Genomic DNA, 24,039 nt, shown 5'->3' with positions numbered 1-24,039 from the left:
GCAGCGTTGTTCCCATCGCGTTGTGCCATCCCATGCGTGAGTGAGGTCCAATTAGTCTTCAATAACCGCGCAATCTTGTCAAAGGACAAGGCAGCGATGACACATAGTACAGCGAACGACAGTCCGATACCAAGTAGGTATTTCAGCACATATCCCATAGGAAGCTGCTGGTCGGAGCCTTGATGCGGAAATTCTGTGATGTCGAGAGCGAAGAAGGTGGCGATAAACGATAGGGGCAAGAAGATGACAGTGACGATCGTAAAGACCATCAGAATTTGGCCCTGGTGAGCGGTCTCTGCCGCCTCGTATCGCGCATATCGAGCCTCAGACGCATTGGCGTGCTTCTGTTTGAGGTCGAGCAGGTCGCGGATGGAGAGATACACTCGCTCGGCTTGCTTGTCCATGCGCTTGATCTCGTTGACGTGATGAGACACCGCTCTTTCGTTGATCTGCAGTCTCCGTTCCACCTTCGCTCGTTGCGCTTTGATCATGGGATTGTCGCCGAAAATGCCTTCCATGGTGTCCAAGACTTGTGGAAGGACTTGCTGCTGTTGCTGGAACACTATCTTCAGCATATCCAGCTCGTCTCTGATGTCCTTTACGTCGGACAGTAGCTTGGTCTCCGCCCCGATTTCCATAAGTGTGTGGATCTCTTCAGGCTCTTGGCCGGGTGATAATTCCTTAGCATTCCGTGGTAGCTTTGACGACGACAATTTGCGTGCCCTTTTACTGTGTGCCTTGGCCTGCGCCGACTGCTGCTCGTGTCGACTCAACAGGAAGTCAGATACTTCTTGAGAAGCATGTTTGAACTCGGCGAACAACTTGGTCTCCTGATCCATAGCCAGCCCAATGGAAGACTCGAACATGTCCAGAAACTTCGAGCCGTCTTCTCGGACCCCAGAGCAATCGAAGGCGCCAAAGCAACGACCTGCGATAAGCACAGCCAATTCGTAGATGTTCCGCACATTTTCGCCAGTGTTAGCATTGATCTCCTCGATAATGCCTTCAAGCACATTCAACGGGTGGTCTTTGCGTGTCTGGCGCCACCGTCGCGGGAAGCTTGTTATCAGTAGATCTTTACCCACCACCCACATCCAAAGCTGATCGACCATCAGAACCTTTAGCTTCTCGTTGCCTCCACCTTGCTTCATCAGTTCTTTCTCGTAGCGGTAGATGACCTGGTCTGCATCGCGCACAGACGTGTCGATATTGCGAAAGAATGACTGGTCTAATGTGCGACGGATGTGGAGCTGGTCATGAAGATGTGCACGAATTAGCAGCTCCTCTGGGCTTGGCAGGACTTCCTGGAAGGCGATGGCTGTCGGCCTGCTGTGACCATTTGACATTCCGGCATCTTCGATGGCTTTCTGCATCTCCTTCCGCTCATCGTCAAATTCGAAGTGGAGATATGGTGCGAATAGAAACACGTTGTGCTCCGCCACGCTTGATAGGTCGTCCATTTCAACCTTAGATTTGGATGCACTACTCCCTCTTCGCTTGCGCTGATGTAGCACAGGGCGCTCTTTGGGTCGATGACGCTCGGGCGGCTCACGCTCATCCCAACTTTCCAGAGTTGACGACCGCTGGACTGGCCGAATGCCATCAGCCTCCTCCGGTGGTGCAAGCAGCCCGCCCCGGTTTATGCTCGACGTTGAATGCCGCCGAGGGTAAGGTAGTCGACCATCGGAGACTGTCGCTCCGGGTACCACTGCTTCAGGCGAAATAAAGTTGTCTTCTGCCGCAGTGCCGGAGCTTGGAGACGGCTGCGTTTCGACAATCTCTACATCCGTACGCAGTGTCAACCGCTGTCTAGCCCGCTCGTTCGTGTCGGTACTGGGTGAAAGCGCATGTTCGTTGACTGACGTGGTATCCGCTGGAGGAGACGCCTGCACCGTGCGGCCAATTGATTGGCACATTGGTCGCATGTAGCTGGAGTGAAATCTCTGTCCACGATGCTGGTGCATGAAAGAGCGCTCGACAGCCTTGAAGGCTTCGACATCTTTCGCACCCTCCTCAATAAAGCGCTTGGTGAGTAGTTCCTGACACCATGCAACATTATTAACCGGAAGATGTATCCACCTAAACCGCGTCGAATCACCCTTTCTGCATACAGTGCTTACTCCAGCATCGCCGTTCTTGACCTCACGAGGATTGCTGTAGAGTACATCAAAGACGCTTTTTCGTTTGTCCACTTCATTGCCACGTTTGTACTCTCCGAAGTTGATAATCGTGGCGTTGAATTGCTGAGCTGCGGCTTTCGCGGCCTCACCCAATCGATCGATGTGTGCCTGTTTGTACGGCGCCAGTAACTCTACGACATTTCTATGCTTACTGAAAGCGGCACTGAGCAACGGCGAGTTACCGAAATTGTCCCTCGTGGTGGTGATCACGGCTGGGTCAGCCAAAAGATACTCAATAACTCTGGTGTTGCCAACTTCGCAGGCAAGATGTAATGCGGAACGACCACTCAATGTCTTGCGTCGGAGTATCGTCCGTCGATGAGCTTCATCGCGGCCTCTCAACAGCAGATCGAGCACTGCAGGGTTGGGTTGATCTGCGCATGCTGTATGAAACGGAGTGAAGCCGCCGTCAGCCTCAGCTCCAATCTTTGCGCCGTGCTCAAGAAGCACATTCACCCTCTCTGTAAGGCGGCGCTCAACTAGTTGTTCCATCGAACGCAGCTTGCCGTCAAACTCCTTTTTCAGGTACTCGTACCTATTCCACTGTGTGCGCTTACGCTTGAGCACGACTTCGCTGTCATCCGGCATCATGATAACCGGTCGCTGTGGTCTTTGCCCGATTCCCTCGTCGCTAAGAGTGGGCGACCACCGCACGGCGAGGTGCAGCGCGCTCCTTCCGTTATGATCTACTGCGTTCACATTTACATTGCGATCTTTTAAGAGGGCAGCTGCAACGAAGCAATTGCCTGTTGCGGCAGCCCAGTGCAGCGGAGTCCTCAACCGAGCATCTTGGGCTTCGAGGTGTTTCGGCCCAGCTTCTGCCAATAGAAGTCGTAGAATCTCCTCTCCAGTGGATGTATCCGCTTGCAGACCTCTGTCACTGTCTAAAAGTGAAGGAGGTTAGCACGGCAGCGAGATAGATGAGCGTTCACTAACCTCCAGCAATGTGGTGAAAGATGTTCCTCTCTCGACGGTCGACACGGTCGACTTTCGCTCCTTTGTTTAAGAGTAACTTGACAAGATGGATCCGATTTCGCCACACAGCAGTCACGAGGACATCGCGGCCAAGGTTGTCAACAGATTCATAGTCAGCGCCGCGGTCTATAAGTAGCGCGGCGATTCGGTTCCTGACGCTCTCGTTGACGGGGTCATCACTTGTCTTTTCCATGGCCATGAGCATAAGCACAGTGCAACCGGCCTTGTCCTTGGCATGGATTAGCGGTTCCGCACGCTCGTTGAGATCGAGCTGATGTTCATGATCGAGAAGCAGCTCGACCAACTCGAACTTGCGAGCATAAAGTCGTGCTTTACGCTCCTCGCGCATGGAAGCATTAGCACTGTTGCTTGATCCATCTCTGTCCGCCTGCGCGTCGATCTCTGGAGCATTGTCGATTGACTCAAGCGAATGAGCGTACATCAACGCTGTGCGTAAATCTTCATCCTTCGCATACAGGTCGGCTCTTCGGGCGAGCAACAACCGGGCAACCTCACACGTCTGCGCAAGCATAAGAGCAGTTTTGCCATCGCGGCTTCTGACATTAGGGTCTGCGCCATATTCTAGAAGCAGTTCAATGAGTTCCACTGAACGGCTATCCAGACCGCAAGCCTCTGCAGCGATCAAAAGCGGCGGAGGCTTGCCAGTAGAGGTCGTGTTTGGATCTGCCCTCTTCTCCTTCAGCAGAAATTGGACGACATTGAGCTTCTCCTTTTCGCACGCTATCGCAAGTGCGATGGCAAGAAGCTTGTCTTGTGGGATCCTGCACGCATTCAGAGCTGACTCGACGTGCTGCAGGTTGCCCTCGTCAATGGCACTCTGCAGGCCAGCAATCGCCGAAGGCGCCTTCTTCGGCATTGCGTTCTAGCATAATATAACTGCTGAAGCCAACGCGCCCAAGACTGTGACCATGGAGCGCGGTTGAAGCCATCATGTGCCGGACAAGGCTGGTACTGCCGAAGTAGTGGTGTCAGTCCACAGCTGAGCGCTTCAACCTGCAGCCACTTCGGCCCCCATGCAGCCATGGCTGTAGTTTGCAGGTCACGCCACTAGCGTAGCCTTATTGCTGCGCAACGGTAATTGGCTTCATGTAATTGTGATCCCAAGGCACTGAGGGCCAGTAGCAGAAATCTATATGGTAGCGAGCGAGACAGAATGTGTGGGTGTCCAAGTTGAAAAAGGTACGTTGTTCTCTGGCGAAGGTGGGCAGGATTAATTCATTGCCCATCAGGTAGCAGAGCGGATTCACAAGATGGCGTATAGTCTCTGCGAGTGTCATGGAAGCGGTTGGCAAGGATTGGATTTTACTATAAACCGAGGTTTGACCTCAATGCGCTCTCCCATTACCCGCGGTCTTGCCATCGGAACCTTCATCCGCATCCTCATCATCCGCTAAGTCAAAGTGCTCTCCATCCGTATCCCTCCTTCTATCCCCATGATTCGTCAAATCATCGAGCTCGCTTTCATCAAAGTCCCTAGCAGCCTCGACATCCCGTTCTTCCCTATACCTGCCTGCAGATGCTCTGCTAACGCTATCCAAACCCAAACCAGACGCCAAAGGCCCGCCGTTAAGTCCATCATACGGATCCGAGCCAAACAATGATTTGTACCCTGTGCGCTTGCGCCGCATGCGCCATCTTACAACGAACCATGCAACAATGGCGATTATTAATACAGTCAACGCGGCCTCACCAGATCTCGCATAAGCCTTATACGCCGCTGCGTCCGCTTTCTCCTGCGCGACTTCCTCCGCGCTGGTGCTGTTCGGATGCCCGCCAACGGAGGTCTCCAGACCCGCCTTCTCGCCGTCAATCCTGGAGTCTGCGGGAGTACCGCCTATAGAGGCAATGTCAACGCCCATAAAGCGATCTAGCATATCCCGTGTTCTTCGCGGGTAATCGAAGGGTACCATATGGCTTGAGTTGTAGAAGCGAATGTATGTCAGGTTGCGGGCGGATTGATAGATACCGGCTGGTTCATTCTCGAAGGTCCAGTCCCGCTTCGGCGCCCACAGGCCAGAGCCAGGCGCTGTCTCCATGCCTGTTCCGCCATTGAACTCGAGATTGGAGATCAGTGTCTCGGTCCCGATGTGGTTGCAGATGAGATCTTGATCGCCTGAGAAGAGGATAACAGGCATCTTCTCCAGAAGCTCTGGCAGAAATTTGATTGACGGTTTTGAATTGACCGCTCGGAAGTTGTTGCCCACTTGACCCGAGCACTCCTCCCACCCCGTCTTCTTGTCCGGGTTGATGTGCAGAGCCGACACAACATCTGCCTTCCTAAGCCAGGGCGTAACTTGCCTCAGGTCGGGTGGCCAGTTCATTCCGCAAGAGGGATAAGAATCGGTCAATCGGACATCGTACATATTCACGCACTTGCCGTTCTGCATCGTCACACGAAGAATTTCTTGCAATATCGCTTCGCATACTTGAGAGTCGACGTGATCTTTGTCGCCCTGAGAGAGATGTTCTAGACATTGCTTCTGCTGGTCTTCAATGGACCTCTCTTGGTCGGTGCCACTCTGTATTAAGCCAGACTCATAGGCGAACTGCAGGTATGCTGGATATTGGTCAGGACCAGATATCCATCCATTGCCTATCAGAAGGCCGGACAGATTCCATGCTCGGTCTTGGTGGGCTTGATTTCGTTCCAATATCGCCTTTGCAACGTACGGAATATGCTGGCCGGCATAAGATTCGCCTGCAATGTAGAGCTACATTCTGCGTCAGCTCTCATCACGCATATTGGCAGGATTTGATTGTACTGACATCATCATGCTCGAACTCGGGAAAGATAGCGAACCACTTCTCCAAGAAAGCTACCATCTGGCGGGCCATCTCGTCAAGCTCATGTACGAAGCTGTCACCGTCTACATAGCTGAAACCGGTACCGACAGGGTTGTCCACGAACAATATATTCGCGAACTCATCCCAACTACCCTCGTTGTACCTTAGCGATCCATCTTCGTTTACTCGGTAAGGACCAATCTCCATCAGCGCGCCGTCCATACTACTGCAGCCCGGTCCGCCGTTCAGCCATATTACTGTCCGTGATCGGTTCGCAATATGTCGGTTTTTATAAAGCCAGAAGAAGAGATTGCCGTGGTGTTCAGGTGTGATCTCAATATGTCCTGCGTACATCTTGAGTAGAGGAGAAGGAGCGCCGGGAAGCGAGTGGACATAGTAATCGGCGGCCGTCTTCTCCGCCGTCGCCGTCGGTAGCCATTGTAATGCGAGGAGGTGCGGGAGGGTATAGAGCCAATGTTTCCGCCGCCCGGACGGCGCGCTTCGCGTACGTGGCATGTCGCCGAGGATGGTGAGGAGAAGAGGAGGCTGTTATGGCTTGCTCATGCCGGCGCGGCAGCAATGCGCTTGGCGATGTGTTATGGTCCCACCATGCGCCAGTGGAGACGGACTTTGCACCTTTCCTCCAAGTGTCGGCCTGGTCCAGTGGAAGTCGTCGTCAGCCACTAGAAGAGGTGCCAGAGGTGCAGACGATGTGTGATTCGGAGAGTAGGATCGCTTCCAACAGTCAAGACAATGGCAGACTGTTAAAAGAGTTCGTTCATGGTATGGAGTGGTGGTCGTCGTGGTGCAAAGTCCAGATATGTTACTTCACACGTGCTGCTATTGAGCACGAGCATCCAACAAAGGAACGCCTTGCACTGAGCTTACAAGTCACGTGTGGACGCTTCATGCGCCTGCCTGCCAAGACATCGGCGCGTCGTTCGGATCGCGCTTTCGACTCGACTGCCAACCGCACAACCACGAGCATACGACCGTCGCCTTTTTCCTCTCGGCTTGCTATGACAATGGTCTAAAATGCCACTGTAAGTGCCGCTGTGCATCCCAATCGAGCATAGAGCTGACGAGTACTTAGACCCGGCGATCAACATCGAGACACTCTAGCTACAACCAACCCATTCGCCGATCACAAACCACATATCTCGGAGTTCACTGCTCAAGAGATTGCTACGCTGCAATCGCGCCTAGATAAACAACTAGGACCAGAGTACATCTCCACGCGACCAGGAGCGGGAGGCGGCAAGCTTCATTATCTTGCGGCGGACAAGGTTATCAATCTAGCTAACGAGGTCTTTGGCTTCAACGGGTGGAGCTCCGCCATTCAGAACGTCCAGATTGATTTCGTGGATGAGAACACAGAGTCTGGCAAGATCTCTCTGGGATTGAGTACAATTGTGAGGGTGACGTTGCGAGACGGCACATTCCATGAAGACATTGGCTATGGTCACATTGAGAACTGCAAAGGCAAAGCGGCTGCCTTTGAGAAGGCAAAGAAAGAAGCTGCGACTGATGCCCTCAAGAGAGCATTGAGGAACTTTGGCAATGTGCTTGGTAACTGTCTGTACGACAAGGACTACCTGCAGAAGGTGACCAAGTTGAAGGTAGCGCCGAGCAAGTGGGATGCAGACAATCTCCATAGGCATCCAGACTTTGCGCCAATTAAGAAAGAAAGCCTTGCACAGGTCGAAGCGCAGCCCACCAACGCTGTGGGTCCCGTGCGACAGTCGAGCGTTAAATCTGGCTTGTCGGTCAACTCGGCCGAATTTGACGATGATTTTGGCGGCAGTGGACTTGAGGATGTGGACTTCAGCCACCCAGACGGAGTGATACTGGACGACTCGACGATAGCTGGGCCAGGTACTCCTGCACAGAAAGCTATGGGTGTACCGCAGCACCCAGGCCACAGGCAAGGCGTACCTAGAATGCACTCTATGCCACACTTACGGCCGCCGAACGTACAACCACCGCAGCCGGTCCAGAATCTGCAAGCCCCGCAAAGACCGCCGGGCGTGGCACGGCCACCGACCAATGCTGCCCAGGCGCCACCGAACCGTATGCCGCCACCTCCAGCTCAACAACCTGGGCCGATGGAGAAGCCACAGCCGCCAAACGCACCGATTGCAAGTGGTGTACAACGACCGCCTCTAGCACCACCGCAGAGTGCTGGACCAATGCAGAACCATTCAGACAATTTAGGTGTTCGTTCCAACCCATCTTCTGCCACCACGGTCGCGGACTCGCCGTCCGATGTTCTCGCTGAACGGGAAGCATCTAAGCAAGCGAACGGCAATAACATCGTTTCCAACGTTGACGGTCAGCATATGGACGATCAGCAAATGCCCATCCCTCGTTCGCCGCCGCCAGGCTTCCCAGAAGGCTTTGTAACAGGCCGTAGTGCGGACCTACTGAACCAGCCCTCGGAAGCACGCCCTGTTGTTGGCCATGCAATGGCATTTAACCCGCACGCCGACAGCCCTAGCATTCGCCGCACACATGGTGTGAACCCGGGAAGAAGTGCACCAGTCGCTCGCCAAGCGCTCAGCGGCCAGGCGAATGGACAGCAAGGCCATGCATCGTCTGCCGGCAATGGCATGAACGGAGCAGTAACTCCAATTCGAACCAACTTCGTTAACCCATCAGCGGACTTGCACCGACGTATTGGTGCACCAGCTCCGCCTGGCGGAATGACGAACCGTGGCGCATATCGGCCTCCTACTGCGGTAGGCGTGAAAAGGCCGCCGCTTGCCGATGTCAGCAACCTCGCGCAGAACCAAGTTGATGGTGCCGGAGATGGCGAGACGATGGCTAAGAAGCTGAAGGTTGAGTCTGCGCCAGTGGTGACAAATGAGGCGGCACGCGCTGCAATAACGTGAAGGTTGATGCAGATTGTCACTGAGCGTGCTGCTGATTTGCTTTCTAGCGTGGCGTCCCGTAGTTAATCGGCCCTATGTGAGACAACAAGAAAGAATTTCATCCTTTCACAGAGCCACCTGAACGTGGAAGACCAGCAAAATCCTCCATCTCGCTGGGCACTCTTGGCTTGGAAGTCGCCGATCGTGTGATCTCGGTCTCCTCGTTCCCAACATTCCCGTTGCTGGTGGAAGGCTGTGGCACATCCTCACTAACGATCCTTGCGATCAACGTAGCTTTAGCCTTCGCGCCAGCCAACCGCTCGTCGCAGTCATTGACCGCTTCTTCAGTGTTCTTCGTCTCAAGACTGTCCGGTTCAGTAAGCTCGAGAAGCCGATCAATATGGCGCTTGAGTCGCTCGCTACCATTCAAACTCTGCACAGTCGCAAAATCCTTCGGTTGCTCGAGGGACTCGCTTCTTCCAGAATCGGCTACATTATTGCCGCGAGGTAACCTCGCGTGCCAGACAGCAGCTTTGCCATTGAGTCTGCCAAGCTCTGCAAACTTCTCGAAGCCTTTCTCCAGTCCAAAGAGTCGACCTTCGATGCGGCCAGAGCGGGTACCGTCCGCAACACCTAGGTTGTAGCCTTCGTTGTAGTATTGGTCCTCAAGCGACAGCAAGGAGTCGAAAGGATCGTGGCGGTTCGAGTCCTCATTCGACATCGTTATTTACTTCGGACATCATGGTCCATGCAAATAACAAGGTATCTTGTCATTTCTCATATTGGTTTAATGGCTCGCCCCAGCTGAGTCAGCAGGAAATGCTTCGCCCCGCATTGTGTTAGAGGAAGCGATTTTGGCGATGACTGTTTCGCGATGACTGAACATATTCAATAGGAGCACCACAAAACGCGGTACGAAGCGAAGATCAAGGATCAATACACGCCTGACGAGGAACTAGTGTCTGAACATTCCGCTGCTGGCCGCAGCATCGGATCTAGTGTTCCAGCAAGACAACCAGCCTTGTACACCATTGCTCACGCGAGCTATCATGGCGACCGCAAACGGCGTCAATGGCTCCGCAAAGCATGAGATTCTCCCTGAACCTGGCAAGAAGAACATCCTCATCACTTCCGCGCTCCCGTATGTCAACAACGTGCCCCACTTAGGCAACATTATCGGCTCTGTTTTATCTGCAGACGTCTTTGCACGATACTGCAAAGCGCGCGGTCATCCGACCTTGTTCGTCTGCGGGACAGACGAGTACGGTACGGCGACCGAGACGAAGGCGATCGAGGAGGGTGTGACTCCCCAAGAGCTTTGCAACAAGTACAACCGCTTGCACAAGGAAGTGTACGACTGGTTCGAAATCGGCTTCGATCATTTCGGCCGGACACCGACGCAAGAACAGACCGATATTGCGCAGGATATATTCTTGAAGTTGCACAAGAACGGCTACTTGGACGAGCGGACAACGACGCAGCCGTACTGCGAGCAGCATAAAGGTTTCCTCGCTGATCGTTTCGTGGAAGGAGAGTGCCCGATCTGCCATTTCCACGATGCGCGAGGTGACCAGTGCGACAAGTGCGGGCATTTGCTCGAGCCTCTGGACCTGATAAACCCGCGGTGTAAGCTTGATGGTGCGACGCCGATTCCGAAAGATACAAAGCATGTCTTCCTGCTGCTGGACAAGCTACAGGAACAGGTTGCAAAGTGGAGCGAGAAAAGCCAGGTCGAAGGCGCCTGGAGCGAGAACAGCAAGCACATTACCAATGCATGGCTACAGGAAGGTTTGAAACCGCGTGGTATAACTCGTGACCTGAAGTGGGGTACCGCGGTGCCGCTAGAGGGTTACGATGAGAAGGTGCTGTATGTCTGGTTTGATGCTTGCATCGGCTATGTCTCGATTACAGCAACGTATACGAAGCACTGGGAGAAGTGGTGGCGTGATCCGGAGAATGTCAAGCTGTATCAGTTCATGGGCAAGGACAATGTGCCCTTCCACACCGTCGTCTTTCCGTGCTCGCAACTTGGCACAGGCGACAAGTGGACGATGCTGAACACACTTAGCACGACAGAATATCTGAACTACGAAGGAGGAAAGTTCAGCAAAAGCCGTGGCATCGGCGTGTTTGGCTCGAGTGCCAAGGAGACGGGCGTTGCGCCTGATGTTTGGAGGTATTTCCTTTTGCTGAGGAGACCGGAGACTAGCGATACCGAGTTCCAGTGGGATGGCTTCATCTCTGCGAACAACAACGAGCTGGTAGCGAACTTCGGCAACTTTGTGAACCGCATATTGAAGTTCGTCAACTCTGCCAACTACGACTCAGTCATACCTGCTGCACCGAAGCTAGAGTCTTCCTCGGATCTTGCGAAGAATCTAGAACAACACATCGCAGAAGCGAATGACATTCTAAAGCGCTACCGAGAGGAGATGGACGCGGTACATCTCAAGGCAGGTCTGATCAACGCTCGCGAACTGTCTTCACTCGGCAATAAGCTTCTTCAAGACAACCGTCTCGACAACGCTCTTTTCAGCAACGAGCGCGAACGTTGCGACGCTGTCGTCCACCTCTGCATCAACCACGTCCACCTCCTCGCTTCGGTCATTGCGCCCTATCTACCCGCCACCACTCGTGCCATCCTCGAGCAGCTGCAAGCGGACCTTCTCATCATCCCGGACGACTGGAAAGCAGATAGCATATCCGGCGGTCACACTATCGGCAAAGCTGCGCATCTGTTCAAGAACATCAAGCCGGAGAAGGAACAGGAGTGGCGGGAGTTGTTCGGCGGACAGGAATTGCAGAAGCAGAAGCAGGCTGAAGCTGCAAAGAAGGCGGCTAAAAAGGCGGAGAAGGACAGGAAGAAGGCTGCGAAGGCTGATGGGAAGAAGGCGGCCGATGAAGGTAAGGGCAGCGTAGAGAGTGTGGAGAAGGATGGCGTGCAGAGTGACCCGAAGGCTGGTGATGCGCTGGAGGAGGTAACAGAAGGCACAAAACAAGTTACGCTGCAGACGAGCTAAGGTCTTATGTTGAGGCTGTAGTAAATTGTTATCTGCCCGTTAGCGTGGCGTTGGTGTGGCTGTCCGAGGATGGATGGTTGATGTGGAGAGTGATTTCAAAGATGGCCTGATGCCATGTTCTCACTGCAGCGCAGGTTGAGCTGAACCCTTCCGGATGTCAGCATTTCTATGCATGCTTCGCCAACTTCATGTCGAACCACACGCCTTCGCCTCGCCTGCCGTGTCTCGTCAATTGCGAGAAGTCGCAATGAAGCTTAAGGACTTCTTTGTTCTTTCCGAGCAACAATACTCAATGCCCGTCCCTTTATGTGCCGGATCCGGCCACATGGGCGACTCGGTCAACATGTCTCCTTTGTGTCCAAGGCATGCAACAGACAGCTCATATGTGCCGAGACCTCTGTGGTGATGTCGCACACCAACCAAGGCACTCAAAACGGACTCAATGTCGTCTCGAAGTATACTGTGGGACATCTTCCCGCTACCCTGGTGGCGTCGGCCGGGTTAAGACAGCACTGCCGTCAGTGGTATCATGAAAGGGGAGCTCGTTGAACTGGAGGATAAGACAACCAAAAGACAAACTGAAACCACACCATCCAACGCTCTACACACAAGCTCTTCTCGTCGTGGCCGACCAGCGAAGCATCTCGGCTCCTCGGCTAAGCGAACCAAACGCAAGAATCAATCCCACAAACTGAAAGCCCGGAAGCCGATGGGTCCCCGGAAGCAAATAACGCCTACAACTAAGAAGGACCTGCTCAAGGAGCGGGCGTATGGGAGATACGCGAGGAAGCGTACGAGAGAGCAGCAGGAGCAGGCCGTCTTGCGGAAGGTGGAGACATACTTTAGGGTCCTGAGGGATGGGAAGAAATACCGGAGCTTGGGAGGGGTGAGGAGGTAGGGGCGTGTGACGATTCTGATGCCATGTAGCGATGATTTCCGCAGATGTGATACCCACATGCTGATCATTTATTGATCTTGACAACAAGCTCCCACACTCTCAACACTCGCCGTCATCGCAGGTCTTGATGTTTGGCAACGGAGGTCTAGGAGTGTAGGAGTCACTGTTGCCATGTTTTGCCGTCGACACGCTGCGTTCGCATGTGTTGTGGACAGTCGTTACGCTTTGGGCGAGCCGAGCCACGCGACCTGGAGGTCCTCAGTCAGGGCTCGGAAAAGCTCAACAGCATCGCGCCGGTTCCGTCCACAGGGGTGATGTCTCGTATAGGCCCTGTAAAGCCTAACGTAGACATGCCATTCGATCCTAGCCACATCATGATAGGATGGCTCATGCAGTCTCCCCGCGAAGAGCGGTACAGACTAGCGTTGGTGAGTAAATGCACCTCGTTTGCACTTCGCGCAGGCGCCTCCGATGTCGCAGACTCATCGCGCAAGGCGGTTAGACGTCAGCCGAGCACGTCCACCATAGACAGAGCCACCGCTGCACTGTGTCTGGTGCTCTCACGTCCCACTAGCCTCCCTATAAAATGCCAGTCCCTTCCCGGCCCCAGCCGTAACAAACGTCTCATTCCTCGCACTCGCCGCCTTCGGTAGCCACTTAACAGTCCACAAGCACTTCTCACTCTCCGTCTGCGTCGCCACACACTCCCTCCTCTCCACACTCCAAATCTTCGCCTTGCCATCATACCCACCACTTAACAAATACTCACCACTCCAATTCCAGTCTACGCTCATAATCCAGCTCGCATGACCGGTCAAGTTCGCAATCTGCTCGCCAGACTGCGTGTCGTAAAGCGCGATGATCCGCGCGTCACCTGCTGCGGCTAGGTAGCGACATGCGGGACTGAAGCGGACGGATCGCACGGGTTTGATGAGGCCGGATAGACTGTGCGCCATGCGGGAGGTGGTGTTGTTGAAAATGTAGATGCTGCCGTTTTGGTGGCCGGAGGCGGTCATGCTGCCGTTGGAGGAGAGGTCGACGGACATGCCGAGGGAGCCTTTCGTTTCGTATTGCGTGATCTTTTCTGCTTTACCTTCGGAGGAGATGGTAGAGGTGTCGTAGACGTTTATGCGGCCATCGTGGGTGGTACATGCTAGGTACTGGCCGTTTTCGCTCAAGGCGAGAGCCCAGTGCTCGCCTGCTTTCTTGGGTTCGGGGGTGATGGTGCCTTTGAGCGTCCAGGAGCCTTCTTCCGAGCAGGTCCAGATATTGAGTTCGCCGCCGAAGCCGGCACTTGCCGCTGTCCTGCCATCGAGGCTTGTGCAAATATGGTGGCAACCGAGTGGGTGGACCTTTTCCAGAGTTTGAACGAGCGGGTATGGATGTTCGTCTTCTGGAGTGTCCGCGTGGATGATTTGGCCTTTCGTGCTGTAGATGCGTATATTTGACGAGCCGGAAGCGGAAAGCACCTGCGAAGGTGTTACAGCGAGCGCGAAGATGTCAGTAGGATGCGCATCCGGGATGGCGTGTGTTTGAAGATATTGTTTCGACTGCAAAGTGTTAGCATTGTCTCAGTACTGGGACACAACGGTGTCGTCATCACCATATTGTCTGCGGCATCTATGCACCCAAGCTCATATCGTAAATTGTTGAACGAGTGTATTGCAAAGGTGAAGTGGAATGGGAGAAGACGTGGGGCAATTCGACCACGCAACGAACATCACACGAAGTTACATGGCTATATCACGTCGAGACGAGCAGCTAAGGTTGCAGTTCTTAAGGCAGCTGCCTTTCATGTTCAAGCGAGCAGTCCACTCTGGAGGCATACGAACGAAGTGTAAGGACCGAAAAGGGTCGGCATGGCTTGGCCTGCTTCCATGTGATGCTAGTGAGCACGTCGCTACGAAGATAATGAATCCGGTAGAGCGCCTCCTGAACAAAGTCTCGTTCCAGTACCGTAAAAAGCTTGAAGATGCCGACCCTACATTGACCGCCGCTCCTCTTTCGCTCTTGCCTTGGCGGAGTCCGTATCCCTCTCCTCCCATTCGATCAAACCCTCGCCTCTAATTCTTCTCTCCTCGTTGATCGCTTCCCGCCGCTGATCCCTCTCCACGTCCAGTTCTTGTTTTGTCTTCCACCCTGTACTGAACCATCGCTTTATGCCTGCGTTGAACGTTAGAAGGACGCCCTTTCTTGGTTCCCCACTAGGCTCCTCAGCAAGACTTACTTTGCACACAATATGGACACAGCACATGCGCCCTCTTGACTCGCCCGCATGCGCTGCACTTGTTCAACGCCGTCACGTCCTTTAATGCTTTGCCAGCCATCTGCCTATGCCGCTTCTTCATGTGCGATGTCTTCTTCTTCGGCACCGCATTGAGCAAACCTTCCCATAGCTCGCCGAGTAAGCCTGGTATTGGACTGAGCGCGGCTGGAAGTAGGCTCGTTCGTAATTGCTGCAGCAGAGGTATTCGTCTGGTTCTTGGAGCATGTTGGGGTAGGAGCGTTGCACGTGCGACTGGTAGGAAGACCGAGAGGAAGGAGGCGGATGGGGCGTGTAGAGTCGCCATTGTTTGCGGAGGCGCAATCGCCCGATTATTAGTGGCAGGTCTCGTGCCTATGTGTCCGAAAAGGAAGGCTTCACCAACACCTAAGCTTCCACAAGTGCACGGGCCATTGTCCGGCAGCTTCCCCTTTCTAGACCCTGCGGTTCACCACCGTCGAGTGCACCGTTTCTGCGCCATCACCGCCCACATTCCCTCGCTCGACCTCGTTGCTCGTACACTCATTGCCAAGCGCGGCAGGTTTACATATACCCTCTGAGCACTCGATCACAGTCCCAGCATTCAGGCGCAATGGCGGCGACGACAGCGATGAACGCGCAACCACCGCAGTCGGTCTTCCCCAAGAGCCACGTTGGCTTCGACAGCATCACCACCCAGATCGAGCGCAAGCTGCTCAAGCGCGGCTTTCAGTTCAATGTAATTTGCGTTGGTAAGCCTACTGCATAGGTAGAGAGGGTTATGCTACATATTCTTCAATACTACGAGGGAACAGATTGAGCTCCAAGAGCAGCAACATACTAACCACTTTCTCCTCTTCCAGGCCAGACCGGTCTCGGCAAGAGCACCCTGATCAACACCATCTTCGCCTCACACCTCGTGGATTCCAAGGGTCGCCTCACACCGAACGATCCCATCCGTCAAACCACCGAGATTCACCCCGTTACGCACATCATCGAAGAGAACGGCGTCCGCCTACGCCTCAACATTGTGGACACACCCGGCTACGGCGATCTCGTCAACAACGACCGCTGCTGGGATCCCATTATCAAGTACATCAAAGACCAGCACAGCGCTTACCTCCGCAAAGAGCTCACGGCCCAGCGAGAGCGATACATTCAAGATACGAGGATCCACTGCTGTCTGTACTTCATTGCTCCAACCGGTCACGCTCTGAAGCCCATCGATATTGTCGTGCTGAAGAAGCTGAGCGAGACGGTCAACGTGGTGCCGGTGATTGCGAAGGCGGATAGCTTGACGTTAGAGGAGAGGCAACTCTTCAAGGACCGCATAAAGGAGGAGTTTGCCTTCCACAACATTCGCATGTACCCATACGAGAACGAGGAGTACGACCACGAGGAAGCGGCCATGAACGCGCAGATAAAAGTGAGCCATCACCAACTTCACCACCCCTTACCTACAATTCCACTAACCATAGCATAATGCAGTCTATCATCCCCTTCGCCGTCGTCGGCTCCGAACACAACATCAACGTAGCCGGCAAGACCGTCCGCGGCCGCCAGAACCGCTGGGGCACAATCAATGTCGAGGACGAGCGGCACTGCGAGTTCGTCTACCTGCGCGACTTCCTCACCCGCACGCACCTGCAGGACTTGATCGAAACGACGTCCCAGATCCACTATGAGAGCTTCCGTGCCAAGCAACTGTTGGCGCTCAAGGAGTCGAGCGCGCAGGTGCAAGGGCATGGTAGTAGGCCGATTAGTCCCAGTGCGGATCGCGAGTTGAGCCGGCAGAGTCAGAGGATGACTATGAATGGATATTGAAGTGGTCTATGCTACGACTCCCGCATATAAATCGAGGCGCCTATGATCGGTGTAGTCGTGCTCCCATGCTGCAGCCATATGGCTATCGAGCGGGGGCGCTGCGAGTCTCGTTCGATAAGAGATAATGATGGCATGGCATTGTTGGACGTCCGCTTGGAACAGCAGGTGCAGTGGGAGCATGGGCGAAGAAGGGTCAGGCTTTGTGATACCACTCTATGCGTTTCTCATTTCTGTCTCATGGTTGCACTGAGGGAAAAGCTTGAGCGACGGCGTCAGTACAGCTATGGTATTTGTGGTAGCTAGCTACTTCGGGTAGCGAAGAAAGGTCGTCAACAACTGCATACACACTCCTAATCAGACCATGTACATTAGTATATGGTCCATGATGGAGAGCGACGGTGGGAACAACATCGTCGTTGCTTGTCCTTCCGCGGGCCCCGGTTATGTAAGCGCCTCCCATTGGACGAGGGGAGCGGGTGCGGGGCGGAAAGAGTCAGCGAAGGGTTGCCGCCTCTGCCTTCCTCGTGGCAGAGTGGGCAGAGCCATGACGCCGCCTTATCCACTCCGCTGCCGCTGCTCCTGCGACGTCCCTCGCCTCCGCTAACGGTTGTTCATCCGCGTACAATCATCTCACGGTCGAGACAGGGTGGCGCGAGCGATTGACAAGCCTGACTAAGAGTCCCCTCGCGCAATATCTGCACCTGGTATCGGCCCGCCCGCATCAGGACATCGCGCAGGCACAGCCACCCACGCTTCCACATCCGCCTTCGAGCACCTATCTCACGACGTTCGCCTACTATACCATTACTACTTCCGCTTCTAGGAGTCACGCAGTGGTTCATATGATAATCTGAGAAGGGGGTCCCAGCCGTCTCATAGGCACTGGAAGCTGGGAGATACAGAGCAGGCGCCAAGGCAGAGGCATTATGGAACTACCAGCGCAGCCCAACTTGAGGGTGACGAGTACGCAAAAGCATGAACAGACGCGAGGTAAACGGAGAAGCTGATGTATACAACAGTCATTGCCGCGGATGGTCTGACCAAGCGTGATGTCTTTCGTATGTAACCGCCTTCTATGCTTCCCCATGTCTACGATGTACGCAGACTGACGGACGAGCGTAGGCTTTCCCGATCCCTTCGCGGTCGCTACTGTCAATGGCGAGCAGACGAAGACCACGGGTGTGATCAAGAAGACACTGAACCCGTATTGGAATGAGAGCTTCGACATGTAAGCCTACATACCGCCACTGTCTGTTTGGTGTGTTCCATGCTGACAGCTTATGTATAGGAGAGTAACAGAGGAGAGCATACTCGCCGTACAAATCTTTGACCAGAAGAAGTTCAAGAAGAAGGACCAAGGCTTTCTTGGCGTGGTTAACGTAAAGATCGGAAGTGTTATTGACCTCGACGCTGGCGCCGACGGTTCGTCACCTACCCTTTCCCATGCAAGACCGCGCTAATAGATCTAGAAATGCTTACAAAAGATCTGCGAAAGTCCAATGATAACCTGGTCGTGAACGGCAAGCTGATCTTCAACCTTTCCACTAACCTCAGGGCGCCCTTACCTCAGACCACTAACACTGACCGACCTTCTCTTTCATCCGCCGGACCATCTACGAACGGCGTGCACACACCCACTCTGGCGCAAGGTGCGCAGTCAACCACATCATTAGCGGCTGATAGACCCACCAGCAACACTACCTCTGCTGCTGTAACTCGGCAGACAACGAACCTAACTCAGCCTCCACCGGGAGCACCGCAGACCAATGGTACAAACGGCTCCGCAGCGCCGAGGCGGACTGATGGGTCGGGATTCAGTGCGTTTGAAGATGCACAAGGAAGATTGCCGAATGGCTGGGAGAGGAGGGAGGACAATCTCGGCAGGACGTATTACGTGGATCACAACTCGCGGCAAACGACTTGGATCCGGCCGACTGCAAACTTCAATGCAGGTGAGCAAAGGGCGCAAATGCAGCAGCAACAGAACATGGAGCGAGACAGGCATCAGCAGCGTATGCTGCCCGAGGATAGGACCGGTGCCAGCTCGCCTACTCAGGCTGATCGGCCCTCGCCGTCGCACACGCCCAGCGCAAGTACTTCGGCCAGTGCAGCGCAGATGATGGCTACTGGCGCTACTACCGCCGGTACGGGTGAGCTGCCTGCAGGTTGGGAACAGCGACACACTCCAGAAGGTAGAGCCTACTTTGTTGATCACAACACCCGCACCACCACTTGGGTAGATCCTCGCCGACAGCAGTACATTCGCATGTATGGGCAGAACGCGACCGGCAACAGCACCATCCAGCAACAACCGGTCTCGCAACTTGGGCCTCTACCGAGCGGCTGGGAGATGCGTCTCACGAACACCGCTCGTGTGTACTTTGTCGATCACAACACCAAAACAACAACCTGGGATGACCCAAGGCTACCATCATCCCTGGATCAAAACGTACCGCAATACAAGCGTGACTTCCGGCGGAAGCTTATCTACTTCCGCTCGCAGCCCGCTTTGCGCATCCTCAGTGGCCAATGCCATGTCAAGGTACGCCGCAGCCACATCTTCGAGGACTCGTACGCGGAGATTATGCGTCAGTCGCCAAACGACCTCAAGAAACGATTGATGATCAAATTCGACGGCGAAGATGGCCTCGACTATGGTGGGCTGTCCCGAGAATTCTTCTTCTTACTCTCGCATGAGATGTTTAACCCATTCTACTGCTTGTTTGAGTATTCGGCCCACGACAACTACACGCTGCAGATCAATCCGCACTCGGGTATCAACCCTGAGCATTTAGGTTACTTCAAGTTCATCGGACGCGTTGTGGGGCTGGCCATCTTCCACCGAAGGTTCTTGGATGCTTTCTTCATTGGCGCTTTCTACAAGATGATCCTGAGGAAGAAGGTGGCGCTGCAGGATATGGAGGGCGTGGATGCTGAGTTCCACCGCACGCTTAGCTGGGCGATGGACAATGATATCACCGATGTCATCTACAGCACGTTCTCGGTGGAGGATGAGCGGTTTGGGGAGAAGGTCACGGTCGAGCTGAAGCCGGGCGGCAAGGACATCGAAGTGACCAACGAGAACAAAAAGGAATATGTTGAGTAAGTCTTATGATAAAAGTGTAGGATGGCGGCGTGGCGTGTGCTGACTTCTGACACAGACTGATCACTGAATGGCGCATCCAAAAGCGCGTGGAGGAGCAGTTCAACGCGTTCATAGCAGGATTCCACGAACTCATCCCCGCCGACTTGGTCAACGTCTTCGACGAGCGCGAACTCGAATTGCTCATCGGAGGCATCGCCGACATCGACGTCGATGACTGGAAGAAACATACGGACTACCGCGGCTACACGGAATCCGACGCGGTCATCACCAACTTCTGGAAGTGCATCCGCAGCTGGGACGCGGAGCAGAAGTCGCGCCTGCTGCAGTTCGCGACGGGCACCAGCCGTATCCCAGTCAATGGTTTCAAGGATCTGCAGGGTAGCGACGGGCCGAGACGATTTACCATTGAGAAGTCGGGCGAGGAAGGCCAGTTGCCGAAGAGTCATACGTGTTTCAATCGCTTGGATCTGCCGCCGTATAAGACTTTTGATGCGTTGCAGCAGAAGTTGTTGTGGGCTGTGGAGGAGACGGTCGGGTTTGGGCAGGAGTAAGATGACGTTGGTCTTCTGCAATATGGCATGTGGGCAGAGAGTGGAAGGGAGCTTCTGTTTCGGCGGGCCTTGCGAGGCTCGTTGTATAACGGTCACTTAGTATTAGCAGGTCGTGCAACACAGATCATTTGAGCAGCATGCCGAAGAAGGGTGGTAGCGGGGATATGAGGCGTTCCTTGGCGTTGATTGTACGAAGGACGCGAGAGTTGCTAGGGAAAGGAACGCTGGAGAACAGCTTGGCGGCTGTACGCCGGAAGCTTGTATATACTGCTCGGTTAACAATGAGCACCCTTTCTCTGTCCGCGGACTCCCATACTGTCATGCGGTCGGATGATGCAAAAGTCGTGGATTACGGCTGTGTTCGTTCTTACTGACTAGTCAACGAGTGGGAAGTGACGGGCTAAAGAGTTCACTCCTTGGCTCTCTTCATATGTTCTCATTGACCAAGATTGGTTGACGTTCCCTCTCAATGGTTTGAGGAAGTTCCTGGAGGATTGCAGCTTCCGAGGCATAGATCGTGTATGTGTAAGGCCTAACTCTCGCTTAGCGCTGACGCAAGGCGTTTTGACTTTGACGAGCTTTTCCAACAATATCTCCACCATCCCACCATCCTCCCCACACCAACCACGAAAAGCTGCCAGACAAACCCTCCCACAAATATTTGCCTGCTCAATCCCATATAGGCACACATTGGAAGTACTGCTATCAAGATGGTGCAGTCAGCGGTCCTTGGCTTCCCTCGCATGGGCAAGCTGCGAGACCTGAAGAAAGCAACAGAGGCTTACTGGGGTGACAAATTGTCCAAGGAAGACCTACTCGCCGAGGGCAAGAGGTTACGGTTGGAGCACTGGAAGATCCAGAAGGATGCTGGGGTGGACATCATTCCCTCCAACGACTTTGCCTACTACGACCATGTGCTGGACCACATTCAGATGTTCAATGCCATCCCGGAGCGGTACAGCAAGCACAAGCTCAGCACGCTTGACGAGTACTTCGCCATGGGCAGAGGGCGCCAGAAGGACGGCATTGATGTGCCAAGCTTGGAGATGGTGAAGTGGTTTGACTCGAACTACCACTACGTCAAGCCCACATTCCAGGACGACCAGACGTTCAAGCTCTCAGACGACCCGAAGCCCGTCAGGCACTTCCTTGAGGCGAAGGATGCGGGTATTGTCACTCGTCCTGTGCTCCTCGGTCCCGTCTCTTTCCTGCACCTCGGTAAGGCAGACCGTAACCAGACCGTCGACCCCATCTCTCTTCTGGACAAGCTTCTGCCCGTCTACGAGCAGTTGCTCCAAGAGCTGAAGAAGGCCGGTGCCGAGACTGTGCAGATTGATGAGCCAGTCCTCGTCTTTGACTTGCCGTCCAAGATTCGCAACGCTTTCAAGCCGGCATACGAGAAGCTCTGCGCGGTGCAAGGCTCTTCTGGCCCGCAGCTTGTCCTCGCCACCTACTTCGGCGATGTCGTGCACAACTTCGACATCATCGACTCTGCCCTCACCAACACATACGCCTTCCACGTGGACCTTGTCCGCCATCCTGAGCAGCTTGACAAGGTCGTCGAGCATCTCGGCTCGAAGCAGATCCTGTCCGCTGGTGTGGTGGACGGCCGCAACATTTGGAAAAACAACATGAAGAAGTCCGTCGAGCTTGTTGAGTCGGCCATTCAGAAGCTTGGCAAAGAGCGTGTGATTGTTGCTACTTCTTCGTCGCTCCTTCATACCCCACACACATTAGACAACGAGAAGAACCTTGACTCGGAGGTGAAGGAGTGGTTCGCGTTCGCGACTGAGAAGGCCTCTGAGGTCGCCGTCATCGCCAAGGCGGTCACTGATGGCCCCGCCTCGGTCAAGAGCGAGCTAGAGGCGAATGCGAAGGGCATGAACAACCGTGCTACGAGCAAGCGTACGAACAACCCGGAGGTCAAGAAGCGCGTTGACGGCGTGAGCAAGGATATGTACGAGCGCAAGAGTGCTTTCCCATCTCGATACGAACAGCAGAAGGACCACCTTAAGCTGCCACTGTTCCCAACAACCACCATCGGGAGCTTCCCACAAACAAAGGTACCATTACACACCTACCGTTAGCAATATGCATGTGGCTAATGTGTCGGTCACAGGACATCCGTATCCAGCGCAACCGCTTCACCAAGGGTGAGATCACTGCCGAGGAGTACGAGAAGTTCATTGAGAAGGAAATTCGTGACTGCATTGCTATCCAGGATGAACTGCAGCTCGACGTATACGTCCATGGCGAGCCCGAACGCAACGACATGGTGCAATACTTCGGTGAGCGCATGGACGGCTACGTCTTCACAACCCACGCTTGGGTCCAATCCTACGGCTCCCGCTGCGTTCGACCGCCGATCGTTGTTGGTGATATCTCTCGCCCAGCTCCAATGACCGTGAAGGAGAGCCAGTATGCCGCCAGTGTCAGCAAGAAGCCGATGAAAGGCATGCTTACAGGACCCATCACCTGCTTGCGATGGTCCTTCCCGCGTGACGACGTCCACCAGTCCGTGCAGGCCATGCAACTCGCCCTCGCTCTTCGTGACGAAGTGGTCGATCTCGAGGCGGCGGGCATCTACGTTATCCAGGTCGACGAGCCGGCTCTGCGTGAGGGTCTGCCTCTTCGTTCCGGCAAGGAGCGTGAGAACTACCTCAGTTGGGCGGTAGATAGCTTCAAGCTTTCCACCGCGGGCGTCAAGGACAGCACGCAGATCCACTCGCACTTCTGCTACTCAGAGTTCCAGGACTTCTTCCACGCCATCGCGGCGCTCGACGCGGATGTGCTGTCGATCGAGAACAGCAAGTCCGACGCCAAGCTGTTGAAAGTCTTCATCGACGAGGCTTACCCACGTCATATTGGTCCGGGCGTGTATGACATCCACAGCCCGCGTGTACCGCCGGAGGAGGAGATCAAGACCCGCATCGAGGAGATGCTGCAGTACCTCAAGCCGGATCAACTCTGGATCAACCCGGATTGCGGCTTGAAGACGCGGCAGTGGAAGGAGACGAAGGCGGCGCTCAGCAACATGGTGGCAGCGGCCCAATTCTTCCGCAGCAAGTACAGCAAGGCCTAAGATGCCAATCGGGCAGATAGAAGCTCGAGGAGGGAATGCTGTTTCAACCTTGGCCGGCGTTGAGGGGGGATGATGAATTCAACATGATACCCGGTCATAAGTTTTAGCGAGGAGTTCAACCTTTGGAGGGATGAAAAGCATGTGTGATCTCAACGATCACCATCTTGCTTGGCTGCCTCAACGGCGGCCGCAAAAAGTGGTTCATAATGTTATGTGTGGCCAGCTTTTGCTCGGTCACGTGTAGAAGTAGAACTAGCATGAGCGAATGCGAACATGGTTTCCTACGGCCGTGTCGGCGACGGCATTGCAAAGTCTCAGACGCTCTGGCACTATCGCCATTTTGTGTATGGCTGCAGTTGCTCCCGATACCGTACACGCGGGCTAGAGTAGCTACCAAGTAGCAACGTTTTCGTTAACCTAGGTACGACTGACCGTAGACACCGCAGTCACCTGCAAAGCGATTACACAGGAGCGAAAGGCAGGTCT

General features: G+C 54.3%; 12 protein-coding genes across 12 annotated transcripts; 7 read left to right on the top strand and 5 right to left on the bottom strand.

Annotated features, from left to right (window-relative positions):
- Positions 1–47: 47 nt before the first annotated feature.
- Positions 48–3,300, bottom strand: BAUCODRAFT_42293 (uncharacterized protein; the record flags this gene model as incomplete). The annotated part of the gene is made up of 3 exons (XM_007677143.1): positions 48–2,637; positions 2,827–3,064; positions 3,117–3,300. Coding segments are annotated over 3 exons (3,012 nt in total), but the record flags the coding sequence as incomplete, so codon positions are not given.
- A 1,243-nt stretch (positions 3,301–4,543) lies between these two features.
- On the bottom strand, positions 4,544–6,717 carry BAUCODRAFT_87777 (uncharacterized protein; the record flags this gene model as incomplete). Its single annotated transcript, XM_007677327.1, has 2 exons — positions 5,943–6,717; positions 4,544–5,887 (listed from the first exon to the last, which is right to left on the bottom strand). Coding segments are annotated over exons 1-2 (1,878 nt in total), but the record flags the coding sequence as incomplete, so codon positions are not given.
- Positions 6,718–6,995: 278 nt separating this feature from the next.
- On the top strand, positions 6,996–8,851 carry BAUCODRAFT_23503 (uncharacterized protein; the record flags this gene model as incomplete). The annotated part of the gene is made up of 2 exons (XM_007676930.1): positions 6,996–7,003; positions 7,054–8,851. The coding sequence occupies 2 exons, from the start codon at positions 6,996–6,998 to the stop codon at positions 8,849–8,851; spliced, it is 1,806 nt and encodes a 601-aa protein (XP_007675120.1).
- Positions 8,852–8,956: 105 nt separating this feature from the next.
- On the bottom strand, positions 8,957–9,615 carry BAUCODRAFT_130376 (uncharacterized protein; the record flags this gene model as incomplete). Its single annotated transcript, XM_007677477.1, has 2 exons — positions 9,012–9,615; positions 8,957–8,968 (listed from the first exon to the last, which is right to left on the bottom strand). Exons 1-2 carry the CDS (start codon positions 9,549–9,551, stop codon positions 8,957–8,959), a joined length of 552 nt encoding a protein of 183 aa, XP_007675667.1. The 5' UTR covers positions 9,552–9,615.
- Positions 9,616–9,633: 18 nt separating this feature from the next.
- On the top strand, positions 9,634–12,114 carry BAUCODRAFT_439176 (uncharacterized protein). The gene has a single exon (XM_007677476.1). It carries the CDS (start codon positions 9,880–9,882, stop codon positions 11,848–11,850), a length of 1,971 nt encoding a protein of 656 aa, XP_007675666.1. The 5' UTR covers positions 9,634–9,879; the 3' UTR covers positions 11,851–12,114.
- A 265-nt stretch (positions 12,115–12,379) lies between these two features.
- On the top strand, positions 12,380–12,748 carry BAUCODRAFT_147284 (uncharacterized protein; the record flags this gene model as incomplete). The annotated part of the gene is made up of 1 exon (XM_007677475.1): positions 12,380–12,748. The coding sequence occupies one exon, from the start codon at positions 12,380–12,382 to the stop codon at positions 12,746–12,748; it is 369 nt and encodes a 122-aa protein (XP_007675665.1).
- A 560-nt stretch (positions 12,749–13,308) lies between these two features.
- On the bottom strand, positions 13,309–14,609 carry BAUCODRAFT_147283 (uncharacterized protein; the record flags this gene model as incomplete). Its single annotated transcript, XM_007677474.1, has 2 exons — positions 13,309–14,298; positions 14,577–14,609. The coding sequence occupies 2 exons, from the start codon at positions 14,607–14,609 to the stop codon at positions 13,309–13,311; spliced, it is 1,023 nt and encodes a 340-aa protein (XP_007675664.1).
- A 370-nt stretch (positions 14,610–14,979) lies between these two features.
- Positions 14,980–15,174, bottom strand: BAUCODRAFT_47702 (uncharacterized protein; the record flags this gene model as incomplete). The annotated part of the gene is made up of 1 exon (XM_007677157.1): positions 14,980–15,174. A coding segment is annotated over one exon (195 nt), but the record flags the coding sequence as incomplete, so codon positions are not given.
- Positions 15,175–15,569: 395 nt separating this feature from the next.
- BAUCODRAFT_138488 (uncharacterized protein) lies at positions 15,570–17,242 on the top strand. The gene is made up of 3 exons (XM_007677473.1): positions 15,570–15,742; positions 15,854–16,416; positions 16,479–17,242. Exons 1-3 carry the CDS (start codon positions 15,604–15,606, stop codon positions 16,812–16,814), a joined length of 1,038 nt encoding a protein of 345 aa, XP_007675663.1. The 5' UTR covers positions 15,570–15,603; the 3' UTR covers positions 16,815–17,242.
- A 578-nt stretch (positions 17,243–17,820) lies between these two features.
- Positions 17,821–20,471, top strand: BAUCODRAFT_67918 (uncharacterized protein; the record flags this gene model as incomplete). The annotated part of the gene is made up of 5 exons (XM_007677203.1): positions 17,821–17,872; positions 17,937–18,042; positions 18,103–18,236; positions 18,284–19,916; positions 19,976–20,471. The coding sequence occupies 5 exons, from the start codon at positions 17,821–17,823 to the stop codon at positions 20,469–20,471; spliced, it is 2,421 nt and encodes an 806-aa protein (XP_007675393.1).
- Positions 20,456–21,013, top strand: BAUCODRAFT_439100 (uncharacterized protein). The gene has a single exon (XM_007677472.1). The coding sequence runs from the start codon at positions 20,609–20,611 to the stop codon at positions 20,843–20,845; it is 237 nt and encodes a 78-aa protein (XP_007675662.1). The 5' UTR covers positions 20,456–20,608; the 3' UTR covers positions 20,846–21,013.
- Positions 21,014–21,077: 64 nt separating this feature from the next.
- BAUCODRAFT_32864 (uncharacterized protein) lies at positions 21,078–23,915 on the top strand. Its single transcript, XM_007677005.1, has 2 exons — positions 21,078–22,534; positions 22,591–23,915. Exons 1-2 carry the CDS (start codon positions 21,182–21,184, stop codon positions 23,551–23,553), a joined length of 2,316 nt encoding a protein of 771 aa, XP_007675195.1. The 5' UTR covers positions 21,078–21,181; the 3' UTR covers positions 23,554–23,915.
- Positions 23,916–24,039: the final 124 nt, after the last annotated feature.

Source organism: Baudoinia panamericana, assembly GCF_000338955.1.
Source record: "Baudoinia panamericana UAMH 10762 unplaced genomic scaffold BAUCOscaffold_5, whole genome shotgun sequence".
In the NCBI taxonomy this organism is placed as follows: Eukaryota; Fungi; Ascomycota; class Dothideomycetes; order Mycosphaerellales; family Teratosphaeriaceae; genus Baudoinia; species Baudoinia panamericana.
Note: the sequence above shows the minus strand (reverse complement) of the source record. Positions and strands in the feature narration are given on the sequence as shown.

Coding starts and splice junctions, on each gene's coding strand:
- BAUCODRAFT_439176 (XM_007677476.1), top strand. CDS start 9,880: ATGGCGACCGCAAACGGCGTCAATGGCTCCGCAAAGCATGAGATTCTC.
- BAUCODRAFT_138488 (XM_007677473.1), top strand. CDS start 15,604: ATGGCGGCGACGACAGCGATGAACGCGCAACCACCGCAGTCGGTCTTC. Junction 15,743..15,853: donor GTTCAATGTAATTTGCGTTG/GTAAGCCTACTG, acceptor CTCCTCTTCCAG/GCCAGACCGGTCTCGGCAAG. Junction 16,417..16,478: donor CCATGAACGCGCAGATAAAA/GTGAGCCATCAC, acceptor AGCATAATGCAG/TCTATCATCCCCTTCGCCGT.
- BAUCODRAFT_439100 (XM_007677472.1), top strand. CDS start 20,609: ATGCCGAAGAAGGGTGGTAGCGGGGATATGAGGCGTTCCTTGGCGTTG.
- BAUCODRAFT_32864 (XM_007677005.1), top strand. CDS start 21,182: ATGGTGCAGTCAGCGGTCCTTGGCTTCCCTCGCATGGGCAAGCTGCGA. Junction 22,535..22,590: donor GGAGCTTCCCACAAACAAAG/GTACCATTACAC, acceptor TGTCGGTCACAG/GACATCCGTATCCAGCGCAA.